This window comes from Erinaceus europaeus, chromosome 2 (genome assembly GCF_950295315.1).
Source record: "Erinaceus europaeus chromosome 2, mEriEur2.1, whole genome shotgun sequence".
Taxonomy (NCBI): domain Eukaryota; kingdom Metazoa; phylum Chordata; class Mammalia; order Eulipotyphla; family Erinaceidae; genus Erinaceus; species Erinaceus europaeus.
In genome coordinates, this window is record NC_080163.1 from 54,818,375 (window position 1) to 54,833,713 (window position 15,339).

At 43.0% G+C, this 15,339-nt stretch overlaps 1 protein-coding gene across 1 annotated transcript in view; it reads right to left on the reverse strand.

Moving 5' to 3' along the window:
• Nucleotides 1-7,951: 7,951 nt before the first annotated feature.
• HTR4 (5-hydroxytryptamine receptor 4) overlaps nucleotides 7,952-15,339 on the reverse strand; it is a 218,111-nt gene continuing 210,723 nt past the window's right edge. Inside the window, exon 8 of the mRNA XM_060180702.1 lies at nucleotides 7,952-9,770. Coding sequence (XP_060036685.1) covers nucleotides 9,683-9,770 — 88 coding nt within the window. The 3' untranslated portion in view covers nucleotides 7,952-9,682. The remainder of the gene's footprint in view (nucleotides 9,771-15,339) is intronic.

The window sequence follows — 15,339 nt, forward strand, 5'->3', positions numbered from 1 at the left end:
TTGGGTCCATGATTGCTCAACAATTTGTTTGGCTTCGTATGTTAACTCTCTTTTCAGTCGCCAGGTTCCAGATGCCATCAAGATGCTGGCCAGGCTTCCCTGGATTGAAGACCCCACCAATGTGTCCTGGAGCTCAACTTCCCCAGAGACCCACCCTACTAGGGAAAGAGAGAGGCAGACTGGGAGTATGGACCGACCAGTCAATGCCCATGTTCAGCGGGGAAGCAATTACAGAAGCCAGACCTTCCACCTTCTGCAACCCACAATGACCCTGGGTCCATGCTCCCAGAGGGATGGAGAATGGGAAAGCTATCAGAGGAGGAGATGGGATATGGAGATTGGGTGGTGGGAATTGTGTGGAGTTGTACCCCTCCTACCCTATGGTTTTGTTAATTAATCCTTTCTTAAATAATAAATAAATAAATAAATAAAAATGCAGCAAGGAAGTAGAAAGGCCTAAAAAAGACACTTAATCAAATATTTTCTTTTTTTAATCTTTATTATTGGATTAAGACAGAGAAAAAATGAGAGGGGAGGGTGAAATAGAGAGGGAAAGAGACAGAGAGATACTTGCAGCCTTGATTCACCACTCGTGAAACTTTTTCCCTACAGGTGGGGACCAGGGCCTTTGAACCTGGGTCCTTGCGCACTGTAATGTGTGCGCTTATCCAGACGCACCCCCACTTGGCCCCTTTAATCAAATATTTTCTACTTAGACCTAGATACCCTCCTCACCTACTTCTTATTTCACTTTCCTCAATCACTCTATTCCTAACTCTGTCAGAAAGTAAGGACTGCAGAAGCTGGATATGAACAAGAGAATGGCACACTTTAATGATGGCCCTTTTGGTCACTACCAGGCCACTCCCTCACCTGGGGCCCTAGTCAGGGAATCTTGGGATTCTCATATAGATATGATGGGCCTAGACCACTTACAGATCCTTCTTTCTACCATCACTGGTTATCCCGATCAACAACATCATTAACCCTCTTATGGGCCTCTAAAGGACCTTGCCCTCAATGTGGAACAACAATGGTGGAAACAGCCCCACTCTCCAAAGGAAGGCTGGGTCAAAATACTCTGATACTTAAGGAAGACTGGTCCTGAAATTAATACTGCTTAGGATGTGCCTAGTTGTGACCATGGAATTTGAGTTCAGACCAACATGGATGCAGAGCTTATACAGGCTCCTGTGCCAAATGTGAATAGACATGGGCCCTAGGTCAGATGGATAGGGTTAACAGTTAGTGGTGTTTATATACTTTTCCCATATTTGGGAGGTTTGCTGCCCTGATCCAGCTTTCAAGTCCTATTCTCAACTCTGACGCCATCTTCCCAGACAATACTCTTAGCCCACCTGCATGTTACCGGTCAGGCTTAGGCTTTTGCATGAGTAAAGTCATGGGTCCCTTGGAATATACCTAAAATAGACTTCCTAGCTTCTTCCAACATGAATACCCCAATCTCATCTGCTATATTCTTACCTTTAGTTTCCTGATTATTAAACAATTTGTTCTGCTTTGTATCTTAATGCTTTTTCAGCCAAGATTTTGCAGATACTACCATGATGCCAACCTGAATTTTCTGGGAAGATGACCTTACCAATGTGTCTTGTAACCCCACCTCCCCAGAGCCCAGAGAATGATAGAAACAGGCTGTGGTTGTAGATCAACCTCTCAACGCCCATGTCCAGCGGAGAAGCAATTACAGAAGACAGATCTCCCACCTTCTGCATCCCATAAAGATCTTTGGTTCATACTTCCAGAGGGATAAAGAATAGGGAATCATACAGTGGAGGGGATGGGATATGGAACTCTGGTGGTAGAGATTGTATAGAATTGTATCATTCTTATCCCACAATCTTGATTATCATTATTAAATCACTAAAATAAATAAATATATAAATAAAATAAATATAGCAGGGAGCGCTAAAGTCATTCTAAAGGTTCTCCAATCAGAAATAAAAAAAAAATGCCATTCGGAGATATCTACTCTATAATGCATTTGGTAAATACATATGGAATGAATGACTCTGATTGCTAGAAAAGGGAATGCAACACATTTTGTAAACAGTAAATATTTTAGGCTCAGCTATGATGACTACACTCACTGCTTTTGGTGATATGAAAGCACTTAGATTGGCCTTGTGGACTCAAAGTCAAATTTCACATAGTCTTCATGTTAATAAATCTTAGTAATATTCTTTCAATAATTTTTTCAATCACTTAAAGTTAAAAGCATTCTTACCTTACAGACTATAGGATTTACTCATACCAGTCACAGAGAACTGAGCTATCCTATATTTCATTGGCTTGTCACACAGTTCCTAGTGCATTTTTATTTGGCAGGGCAGAACTAGGGCTTTATAGGTGTGTAACTTCACCTCTTGGGACCACTTCTACTTTCCTTCAGAGAGACAGAGAGGTGAAGAAGCATCTAAACTCTCTGTGTTGCCACAGCATTTCCCATGTGGTCTGAAGTCTTTAATTGTGCTCTATCCAGTCAGCTGTCTGTCTGGCTTTGCCTGGAACATTTATAAAAGATTCTCATAGAAGTGCTTCATGGACTGATACATTCCTGAATGTCAATTAGATAATCTTGTAACTCTCACCAAGTGGTCAGGCATATAAATATTATCTCCAATAATTTTCACCATAGGGATTCAGAATCAGAAAGTCTAAGTTCAGATTCTGACTCCTTCAAACAGCTGTAAGACTACATGAATATGGTCACACATTCATACACCTGGGCCTCCAAATAATAATATAGCAGCCAGGGAAATAGTTCAACTGGTAGACAATGGGCTTACATGCCTGAGGTTCCTGGTTTGATCCTTAGGACATGCCCCAGATTGGTGGTGTGGACTGTCTCTCTCTCTCTCTTTCTCTTTCCTCTCATAAAACATGCATTCCATTGCCTGTAGTTTACAAATAAATCTTACATAAAAAATTACCCAGTCAAAGGGTATTAATGAAAGTCTTCAGCAAACTAAAATAAATTGCTTCCATTCTAGTTCCCCTTATTATCAAGTAAAGGAGTTTTATGAATTAATCTTTCCATAACTTGTTCCTTGAACTATATCCCAGGATGGCAGGAAGTAGAAAGCTATTGGTAAGGCTATTAGAAAGAAATAATGAAGGGGGCCAGGCAGTGGTGCAACTGTTTAAGCTCACATATTACTATATTACCAAGTACAAGGACCTGGGTTTGGGCCCTGCTCCCTACCTGCAGGGGGTCCGCTTCATGAGTGGTGAATCAGGTCTGCAGGTTTCCTTCTGTCTTGTTCTCTATCTCTCCATCCTCTCTTAATTTCTCTGTCCTATCTAATTAGAAAAAAAAAAAAGGGAAAAATGGCCACAGAAAGTGGTGGACTCATAGTGTCCCAGGGATAACCTTGGAGCCAATATATATATATATATGGAGAGAGAAAGAGAGAGAGAGAGAGACATTTGGACTCTACTACTAAGCAGCTTCCGTGACCCAACTTTTTTTTTTATCTCCTAATATTTTGAGAGATAAAGGGGGGGGGGGAGGAAAAGGAGGAAGAGAGAGACCAAAGCATTGCTCCACCACCCATGGAGTTCCACTTATTTTTATCTTTTGTGTTCTCATATGGTCCTAAGAATTGAATTCAAGGGTGCTCAGTAGTGGCGCACCTGGTTAAGTGCGCCAGGTTTAAGCCCCCGGTCCCCACCTACAGGGGAAAGCTTTGCGAGGGGTGAAACAGGTTTGCAGGTGTCTCTCTGTTCTATCTTCCATCCTCTTCTCAATTTCTGGCTGTCTCTATCAAATAAATAAAGATAATAAAAATTATTTTTTTAAAAAAAGAATTGAATTCAAGGACTCACGTATGGAAATCATGTGCTCTACCCACCAAACCACCTGCCCAGCCCCTATGAGAACATTTTGAAGAGTTTGTCAAGTATTATCCATGCACTATTATACTTACTAGCACTTTAAATAGGCATGATCACACATCCCCTGCTGTACTAATGAAAAAAAACTAGGGTCTATTTTAATGGCTATGTAACTTGCCCAGAACCACACATCTAGAATGTGCACTCATGCAGTTTGACTTCAAAACAAAATGGCTCAGTCCCACAGAGGAAGGGAAGAGACCATGAATATGGAGAATGGAGTCCCTCCCCAAGATGGAAGCTGCCAAGTCTTAGTCACTGCTGATGCTACTTGAGTGTAAACCCTAAGCTCCTAGAAAACCAGGCAGCAGCTGTTCTGAAGTTGACCTCAAGTCCCAACACAGCTCCACCAGCTCCACTGTCTGCAGTGCTGAATGCACATGCAGTTGCTGGAAAAGAGAATCCCATTTGTTGTTGATGGGAATGATGTCTGAGGTGTATTGTTGAGAAAGACAAGCTAAAGATTATTGTGCAGAATGATCACATTTACATGTAAGAATAAAGCAAACTCATTTATTTTTCTGCGTACATTTATACGTATGTAAACACATAGAACATGCTCCCGGATTATATAAACCAACTGGAGGGAATGTTCACTTCTAGGGAGGAACATGGGATGGACTGAGTCAGAGTCCAAGGGTGTTTGCTGTGCTAATACTATTAAGACATGGTTAATGGGGGTGGAGGGCATGGATTTGCATGGCTCATGGATTATTTAGTCCAACAAATATATAATTTTGTATATTTAGAAATACCATGGAGTTTTAGAGGAGCAGGAAGGAAACAGTTTATAAAGATGGAGGGAGCTAGGAGCTAGAGAGATAGCATAATGGTTGTACAAAAAGAATTTTGTGCCTGAGGCACCAAGAATTCCAGGTTCAGTCCCCAACACCACCATAAGGCAGAACTGACCAGCATAAAAAGAGAAAGAGGGAGGGAAGAATCAGAGGTGTTTTCTGCCCTGTCTTGCAGCCTATATACCTTGCTATCTTGACATATCATTGTCTATGAGAAACTTTGTTTCCTTTTCTATAAAACAAGGTCAATAGTCTTCCTCTCTCACCCCATCTTCAAACTGCTTTGAGAAACTCAGAGGCTTGGTTATAAAAGTGCAGAGAAATTGTAATATGCCTGATGGGTACAGTGAGTAGCTTTCCAGTTTCCAATTAAAAAAAAAATGTAGGGAAGCCAAACTGCTCCCCACTGAGGCGACTCCTGTGAGGGACCATCTAGAAAAACATAACAATGTTTCTTTTGGTCCTCACACTTGCTCCTCAAGGTTCCTTGTGCAATAGCCCCTGGGTGCTGGCTACTAGAACAATTACAAAAGATCTTTGTGGGAGAGGGGAGGTGTCTTTCCTGCCAGTGGATCATCTGCCCAGTCATTGCCTTTGTTTAAAGATGGAAATTGAGATGCAAGGAGCAGGAGGGAACTGAGGAAAATATCAGCACATGTGAGGGACAGAGTTGCCAATTCCCAATTCTTCTCCAGCATCCAAACTGATAACAGAAAAAATTCTTAGGTAACGAGAGGGAAGGAGTCTTTTGTGACTTTCCCATGCTCTCCCCTAGCACAGACCCAGCACAGGACAGAAGAAGAAAGTCATCCTGACCCCCAGGCAGCTGCACACATCTGGGCTTTGAAATCCCCCAGCCTGCTTTTGTCTTCCTAACTCCACCCTTTCTAGGTCTGTGCTTTCGGATAATTACCATGCTTCTCAGCTAAAGTGTGTTCCTCCGTAGCTTTCTATATATTTTTAATATGTTATTATTTATTTATTTTTAGTGGAAGATAGATACAGAAAGACACAGAGAAGGAAAGAGAGATAACAGAGAGATAAGCCCTACTTTACAGTGATGCTGGGATTAAACCTGATACCTCAGAGCCTCAAGCATGAAAATGTTTTGCTACTTTTTTTTCTCCTATTTTATTCAAAAGGACAAAAAGAACTTGAGAGGGGAGAGGATAGATAGAAAGGGAGAGGAAGACAGACACCTGCAGGCCTGTTTCACCACTCTGCTGTAGAAGGGGGGAGCAAGGGCTTCAACCCCGGTCCTTGTGTGGGTCTTTCCACATAGTACTCTGTGTGCTTAGTGGGTGAGCCACCACCCAGCCCCTCCATCCTTCGCTCCTTAGAAGAACTTGAGAAGGACTGAAATAGATGTCCCATGTGCAGCACTTATAATAGCGCCCAATAGACAGGGGCCCATGAAATGTTCAATTCTTTTATGATTGCCACATTATTATTATTACCATGATTAACTAAGATATGTGCTGGGTGAAGTGAATTAGATAGGAAGGAAAGAAGAAATGTAATCTGAATCACATTTAAGAGGAGTGGGGAATGTAAGCAGTGCCACTTTTCTCTCTGTGTTTCCAGAAAGTGGAAGATGCCACTTATCATTAAATCACATTAAGTGGAAAGTTTGGCAGCTCATCTCTGCTAAGTTCTCTTTCACCTCTTCCTCAAGTCCTTGGGGAATGAGGGAGTCCATCCCAGCCTCCCACATTTTGGTCTGTCTCCTTCTAATCAAGGCAGAACCAGGGGAGCTAGGAGCTATGGCTTCCACTTAGAACTTAATAACCTTGTTCTGTTTCCATGTATTTATCTCTACGGTTGTTTTCTATTTATGGCATGTAACACTGGTTTTTCTATTTTGGTTCTGGTACAATGTTTCTAAATTAATTTATGAAAGTGAAGATTTGAATTTGCATAGATAAAATATTGATAAAATAAAAGTGCAGGATGGACACACATTTTATTAAAAAATAAAATAAAACAAAGCAAACAAACAAATAAAAAAAACCCTAACAGCAGCCCTTGGATGATGACCCAGGTTTGAACATTCACAGTAGTCCTGCCAGCTCAGAGCTCCAGGAATCATCTATTTTCTGTAGCTGTGACAAGAAAAGTGAACACTGGCCAGGGCCCAAAGTGATACTGTATCCTCAACTCAGGTCTTTGGAGGCATTCCTGTTTGATTTAAATAGAAATCCAACATTCAATTTCACTTTATTAGACTAGCTGGCAAATTAGGTTCAGAAGAGGTAAATGCATTTGTTCCTCAATCCACTCAACCCCAGCCCCAATACACACACACACACACACACACACACACACACACACACACACTGATGATTACAAGAACTTTGACCCAAAGCAGAGTAATGGAGCAAAAGAGAAAAACAACATCAACCACTCACCAAGATACCACGCCACACAGAGAGAAATGGGTAGACAGGATTTTCAGAAGCCAGAGCTTTAAGTAAGGCCAAGCTAGTGGCCATCTACACAGAGCAAGCCTGGTCTTGTCCTATGCAGGTATTTAGTGTATCACTGGCACCATCACATTGGTGGTCCAAAGAGACAGCAACATTTACGCGTGCAGCCATCTCTGTAATGGAGAAAATTCTTGACAGTGGCAAGGCTTTCCGTTTCTACCATGGATGCCTTTCTCTGATTAGGAATGCCTGTGATCTCTACAGTCGTCAGGCATGGGTTGGTCCCCAGAAGCGTTTCTAGGAAGTCAAAGGGATCACAGACATGAAATCAAGGAGATCTCCTTTTCTCACCTCTGCTGTAATCTGTGGATCTCAGCTTTATCCAAGCTGTCATTTAATATGGGAGACCTATTTGTCCTCTTCTTAGAGAAGGCCACCCTCTTCCTGGAAGCCTGCAGAGTCATGGAGATCACAAGTGCCCCTCCCTGTCTGGCCTTGGCAATCACCAGCTTGGTGGCTGCTCCAGGTGGACAGCCCAACACCTGGGATGAATCCTCAACTTGATTCTTCAGCCTGCAGGGGGTCCTGACAGGAGATCTGAAACTTCCCACCCAGCAGAAGTTAGAAGGCAAAAACATGGAAGACCAACTATTCAACTGACAACCAAGAACATGTTTATGGATAATATAAAGAGTAATATTTTACATAAGCAAGTAAACTAGCTAACTTGGGAAGAGAAGCCTTTCATAAGGAAGTGATGTGTGTGTGTGTGTGTGTGTGTGTGTGTGTGTGTGTGTGGTGTGTGTAGAGGAATCAATTGTTCAATTATTCTAGTTGGTCTAGGACTGAGGGACTTCTTGGGATGTAGGACTTCCTGTGTGACAAGCACGATAGTTGACCACCTCATCCCATGTGGGGTCTGACCATCTTTCTTTCTCAGCATTTTTGAGGCTACAGAGGGAACGGACGGTTGATGGGGTTTTGCCTTCTAAGTTTCAAAACAGTGATGATCAGGTGGCAAGCACAGCTGCTGGGATGACTTAAGAAGGAAAACGGAGTTGACAGGCCAAGTAGAAAGCAGGGAGAACTGGTGAGCGAGGAACACCTGCCACGTCCTTATCTTGTGCTCTACCGTCTGTAGCCTCGAGCACACATGATGCTATGTATAAGGACCTGGGTTCAAACCCCCAGTCCTGCTAGGACTGCTAGGGGAAGCTTCACAAGTGGTGAAACAGGTTTGCATATGTTTCTCTTTCTCTCTCTCTATTTATTTCTCCCTCCCCTCTCAATTTCTCTCTCTCAAATAAAAAAGAAAAAACAAAAAGGAAAAAATGGCACTGGGAGCAGTGACTTCATCATGCTTGCACAGAGCTCCATCAATAACTCTAGTGTCAATTAAAAATCTAGATGAATGGGCCAACAGTGGCCCTTGGAGTTTCATATAACAGGCAATGATGTCCCCAAGAAAACAAATTAGGTGCAGATCCCCTGCCTGAGATCAGGCTCTACCTCAGCATAGGAACTTGGAAGTCCCTCAAAAAGGTTTCTAGGGTGTAAATTCAGTTTCCCTCTCAAAATTTGAACTGTAAGGCTATTTCCAGTAATCACTCTTAATAATGCTATAGGTTTTGTCTCCATAAAACTTCATTCCAAATGGCCTCAAAGCCATTGTGCCAAAGAGAAAGTGTTGTTAAATACACACACACACACACACACACACACACACACACACACACACACACACACACACACACACACACAGAGTTGTAAAGATGTCTTTAGGTAATGGATCTAATCTCAGAACCTAAGCAGGGTTTCCAAAGTCTATCCCCAAAAAGAAGAGAAAAATACTCATGGTTATAACCACTACCATTCCCAAATCTTTATGCTTCACTTGTCAGTACCTCTGTATTTTTAGACCTCTGAGCATTTATATCAGACTATATAACAACCTCCAATTATGAAAAAAAAGTATTAATTTATCCACAAAAAATGTGTCCAAAAGACATTCAGGAGAAAGAGGAGATTAGAACTGTCAGATTAAGAAAAGACTTAAAAGGGTGGATGGGCGTTTGATCTTTTTTTTACCATTATCTAAAGGCTCTCAAGGGAGAGAGGACCAACTTCACAGCCATAGATGGAAATTAGAACAGTAATAAATTTGTTTTCCAATAAAGGAGTTTCCTTGTAATGAAAGCTTCCCCACAACAGGAGGAAATGCATTGGGAGCTAGTGAGGCCTTATCCCTGGACATGTGCAAACACCAGCCAACTTCTAGGGATGCCATGGAGGGTGGACTCCTGCTCTGGTTGGAAGGCTGGATCTGACTACCCCTGGAGCCCCATCTGAACTCTGAGGTCCTCTGTGCTCTGGCCTTGGGTTCAGCCCAACGCTGACCTCCTTGTACTATCTCCCTGACTCTGGTCCCACTGCCTTGCTCCTCACTGTGGCGATAAGGATCAGGAGAAATGTCAGGTGGTCCTGTTCATGCAGACATGAATGAATGGGAATGAATGGCTTAGTTGTGAGCCACATTTTCAGTCAGAAGCATGATTCCAGGGACTCTGGGTCATTGTGTATGGGCAGCTTCTCGAGTTCCTGATGATGTCCGCTGTGCAGAACTGTGTACCTAAAGAAGAATGGGAGAAGACATCAGAATTCAACTGGCATGTCTTTGAGCAGGCACATCTGTCACTGAGACAGTATTTCTACTGTACATTTATTTATCCACATCAGGGTTATTTCTGGGTTTGATGCCTGCATGGTAAATCTACTGCTTTTGCTGGCAATTTTCTCTTTCTTTCTTTCCTTCCTTCCTTCCTTCCTTCCTTCCTTCCTTCTTTCTTTTTCTTTCTCTCTCTCTTCCTTTTTTTTTTAAATAAAGACAGAGAGAAATTGAGAGAGGCGGAGGAGATAGAGAGGGAGAGAAAAAGACAGATATCTGTAGTACTGCGTCCACCACTTGGGAAGTGTCCTGCATGCAGCTGAGGACTGGAGGCTTGACCCAGGTCATTATACATGGTAATGTGTGTGCTCTACAAGGTGTGCCACTAACCAGTCCCATCTACTGTATACTTTAAAGATTTATTTATTAATAAATATAATTTTATTTACTTATGAATAAGTTATATATTTAATATGAGTAATGTGATCCCCCTGTTGGTTTCACTAATACACATTTATTTATCTCTTTAATGGGAGAAACAGAGATAGAAAGAGAGACGGGGGAGAGAGAGAGAGAGAGAGATTGCTCAGAGCTCTATTCTAGTACATGAGGTCCTAGAAATCAAACCTAAGACATCAGAGATGTAAGTCCCACACTCTACCCACTGCATCATATCTTCTGTCAAACACTGCACCCTCTGAAAAACATGGTGAAGTGGGCCTGAGGACTGGTGATATTTCACAGAGAGGGATGTCTACATCATGGCCTCCAAACTATTCATTTGAAACGGCAGGAACGGAATATGGAGGAAATGAACTGGGCCTACACACCAGATTTCTTTCCTTCTAGCACTCACGAGTCCTTATGCTAGTCCTCAAAATCATCTTAAGCTGAATACATAAAGTCCCCTTTGCCAGCCACAACTCTCTGCTCAGCAAAATCAAAATCTCAGTTAGCTGAGAAGAGCCAGCCAGCCACAGCCTGAAACACAATGGAACTGGGTGTGTTTCTGATTCCCTCTGCATGCCATTTCTAACAAAAATTAGATGATTCAAATAGAAAGTTGATGCTAAGATGTGCAGTGAAATTTACTACTTGACAGCTGTTTGTTCTTTTTCTGCAGTGTAGTATGGTTGCTCACAGTGTGTTAATGGGCATAGAAATCAATTTCAATTGTAGGAGGGTCTTGTCATCTGTGATCCAGATTCCTACATCTGTCAGTTATTCTTGGGAAAATTCTAGAGTTTGAGAGAAGATAATTACTTACTGTTTGAACCTAGAATGTATTCCACTCAGCAACACACACACACACACACACACACACACACACACACACACACACACACACACACACACACCTCTCAGTGGATAATACACAGTCCTTTGCTCCTCCTGTAGTCTTCCTCTCTGTGTCTCCTATGATCATTATCCCAGGACACTTCTTTTTTATTTCAACATATATTTATTTCTTGGATAGAGACAGAGAGAAGTTGAGAGGGAAAGAGGAGAGAGAGAGAGGGAGAGAGAAAGAGAAACACTGTAGTACTGCTTCATCACTTGTGAAGCACCCCATGAAAGTTGGAAAAAGGAGACTCAAACCCTTATGCTTACACATGGTAACATGAACACTCAACTAGGTGCACCACCACCTCGCCCCATGGTAATTCCTTTTATATTTTACCTATTTATTTATTTCATTTTAAAATCATTTTATTGGGTGTTTAATGACCTATGATATAATTTCTCATCTCCCCATGATAAGTATTCACACTACCAACCTAGGTTATTTCCCACCATCATGGAATAGGACCTCAGGATCTTCTCCACTCTTTCCTTCCTCTCCTTCCTCAGAGTCCTTTGCTTTGGTGCAGTATACCACACCCAACCAGTTCACACTTTACTTTGTGTTTTCCCTTTCTGTCCTTGTTAAGTTCCACCTATGAGTGAGATCATTTGGCATTTTCCTTTTCCTTTTTAGCTTGCTTATCTCACTTAACATATCTTCAAGTACCATCCAAAACGAGGCAAAGGAGATGATTTCATCATTTCTAACAACTGAGTTGTATCCCACCAAGGACACTTGATTTAAAAGTGATTCCTTGGGTAGGGGTAGATAGAATAATGTTTATGAAAAAAGACTCTCATGCCAGAGGCTCCAAAGTCCAGGCTCAGTCCCCCACACCACCATAAATCAGAGTAGAGCAATCAATGAAGCAGGTGAAGCAGGTCTGCAGGTGTCTATCTTTCTCTCTTCCTCTCTGTCTTCCCCTCCTCTCTACATTTCTTTCTGTCCTATCCAACAACAAATACATCAATAACAACAACAATAAAAAATTAACAAGGGCAAAAAAGGGAAAACTAAATAAATACATTTTTTTTTTGCCTCCAGGGTTATTGCTGGGCTCAGTGCCTGCACCATGAATCCACTGGAGGCCATTTTTTATGCCTTGTGTTGCCCTTGTTGTTGTAGCCTTGTTATAGTTATTATTGTTATTGTTGATGTCGTTCATTGTTGGGTAGGACAGAGAGAAATGGAGAGAGGAGGGGAAGACAGAGAGGGGGAGAGAAAGACAGACACCAGCAGACCTGCTTCACTGCCTGTGAAGCAACTCCCCTGAAGGTGGGGAGCCGAGGTCTTGAACATAAATATAAAAAATTTTAAAAAGTGAGAGAGAGAGAGAGAGAGAGATAGAGACAGAGAGCCACCTGCAGCCCTGCTTCACCACTTGCAAAGCTTTCCTCCTATATAGGTGGGGACTGGGGGCTCAAACCTGCATCCTTGTGCACTGTAACATGTGTGCTTAACCAGGTGTGCCACCAAAATGGCCCCAGTAGCTTCAAATAGTCAACATGTCAAGTAAGTACCGCGAGCTAACTGACTGCACCACTGGAACACTCAGTCAACATGCCATCAGTGTTAATCCAGTGCTGTCATTTGAGGAAGGTAGGCAAACACCAATTGCTGATTCCAAACAGAACTTTATCCCTTAGGAGTGTACATCATGCTCACTCACTTAGCAATTGTTCAAGGAACTTTCAAGAAGGCTTTGCAGATATAGCAACAGCTCCTGAGAGACTGCCACCTGCCCAATAGGCAGAATGCCTGCTCTGCTCTATTGGTGTGAGACCTCACTTGTGGCAGTGACAAGATAGATGTCTGAGGGAACCTGGGCAGTTTCAAGTCCAGATGCAAAGCTCACTGCTGTTTCCCGAGTAACAGCCAGGCAGGAAGCAACTCCTTTCAAGAACCAGGCTGCTTCCCCCTCTTGCATTAATTTACTCTAATGTGGTGGGAACCGCATTAGGTTTGGTGATTACCTGTGTCTACAATTCATTCACCAAGCAATTAGCATGACACTAAGAGCAGCCCAAATGCTGTAATTAGTTGCATAACAACAGCCCCCTCTGCCTGTCCAGTCTGGCATCTTTAGGAAATGATTAGACTTTATTACACATCACTGGCCCTCCCTCACACAGTAATGCTCACAGGAGAATGCTTCGAAGAAGCTATTTAAATTTTTTAAATATGAAGTGCTTGGGTTTAAAGAGATTCAGGCCCAAGGCAGATTCATAAATGAATGTAGGGGCTCCAATACCTGGAACAATGATCTGACACTGGATATTTTTTCTTTTTCTTTTCTTTCTTTTTTTTTTTTTATGGCAGGAGTGAGAGTTTTAATTCCTAGACATTTATTCCTTCAGTCACTTGTTTATGAAGACTCTCTATCCCAGTCTGGGACAGTGTCAGATCCTGAAGTTACCAGGGTGGTAAGGAGAACCCACAAGTCTTTATCCCCATAGATAACAATTCCCAGTGTTCTGTTCCCAGTGTCCTGCGGGGACCTGACACTTAGATGTAAAGTCACAGTTGTGTGAGAATCTTTAGAAATTAAAAGTATTTGGTGGCACTTATGAGAGCATGTCACAGGGAGGTGTGACCAGGGTTAGGGTGTCAGGGTGGTGTGACCAAGGAAGTGAGGGGAGAAGGGAACTGAAAGGTAGCAAAGGGAAGGAGGGAGGGTATTTACAGAAGGTCCAGGAAAAGCAGTGACTAGTGTTATGGGGGCAGGTGGCTTAGGGAGAGCAGAACAGAGGGTTCAGGGTAAGCCAAGGGTGAAGGTTCAAGGAGGCTTGTCCCATCACTGTGCTCATCCTAAGAGCAGAGGACACTGGATAAGGTTGGAAGCAGAGAGGTTCATGAGGTCTTTGGGGAAGAGTATTCTAGTATGGTATGCAGCATAGACCCAAGTGAGGCCCATTATAAGGATGAGAAGAATGCGCAAGGGGCCTGTCTTTAGCCTCAGCCACAAAGAGGGTGCTGCTGTCATTAGCCAGGGGTTCTCCAACCACCTGAGCCATTCCTTCTCCAGGAAAAACACCCCTGTTCCTCTGAAAAATCCTCCTAGGACAGGTTCCTACTCTTCCTTTGGTGCCTGGTTATCCCACTTAGGACAAGCTTGTCTCTGGCACTGGAAAGAAGATACTTGAGTATTTCCCTTTCACTACCAGTGGAGCCAGGACTGAAGTGCCTGGCTGTTCACATTTACAAAGACATGTGCAGTCACCATAAGACATGGGTGTTGCCTTGAAGCATGATCCTTTCCTTGTCTGCAAGGGTTCACAGCTTCTTGCATGTGCTTCCTCTCTCAGGGCTCCTCTGGGATGCTGGCTTCTCCAGCTGTGTACCCACCATCTGAGCTATACACCCCCTTATAACAGCACATGCTGCTACCTCCTGGCTGGAATGGAGTGGGAAATCAGAGCATACTCCTTCCACATCCAGATGTTGTGGCTGGGACAGGGAGTCACTCTCAGGGTCTTTGTACCCTGCCTGCCTTCAAAGGCAGGTGAGGCCTGTGTGTTCACAGAAGTGGAGCAAAGGGTTCCTAAAAAATAACAGTGAAGTTAGCAGCAGCACAAGACAGGTCTGGGATTATGGCCTCAGAGAGAAGGAAGGAGGAGTGCTTGTCCTTTAGAGAACCCCCAGTCCCTATTATTTTTTTTTTGTTAATGTTGGGGCTTCATCACTCTGAGCTGTTTTTGTTTTTCCTGAAACAAAGAGAACAGAGACAGAAAAACAGTGGGAGAACAAGATACCACATCACTGAAGCTTCCTCCAGTGAGCCAGATGCCAAGGCTTGAAGCTGGGTTCCATGAATGGCAAAGCAAAAACACTATCCAGGTGGGCTATTTGCCCCTCTGCCCATCACTGAAGCCCAGTGAAGCTCAGTCATGAATATCTCCAGGGACTCATGAGCTATCCCTGTTAGCTGAATTACCTGGAGAGCCTTTTGGAAGGTGAAGGTAGAGAGGGTTCTTGAGGTCATTTGTAGGATTTTAATGCTGGTATGGAGTGTTGTGTTGTCTTTAAAGGGACAGGTCCAATGAGACCTTAGTGAGGGGATTGACGGGACTGAGACTGCCCTGATAGTGCCCTGTTGGGGTCTTGGAGGGACAGAGGTAAGAGCAGGGGCTAAGGTGGAAGACCATGGCAGTGAGCAAACAGGGAGGGAGGCAGAGATTAGGTAGGATT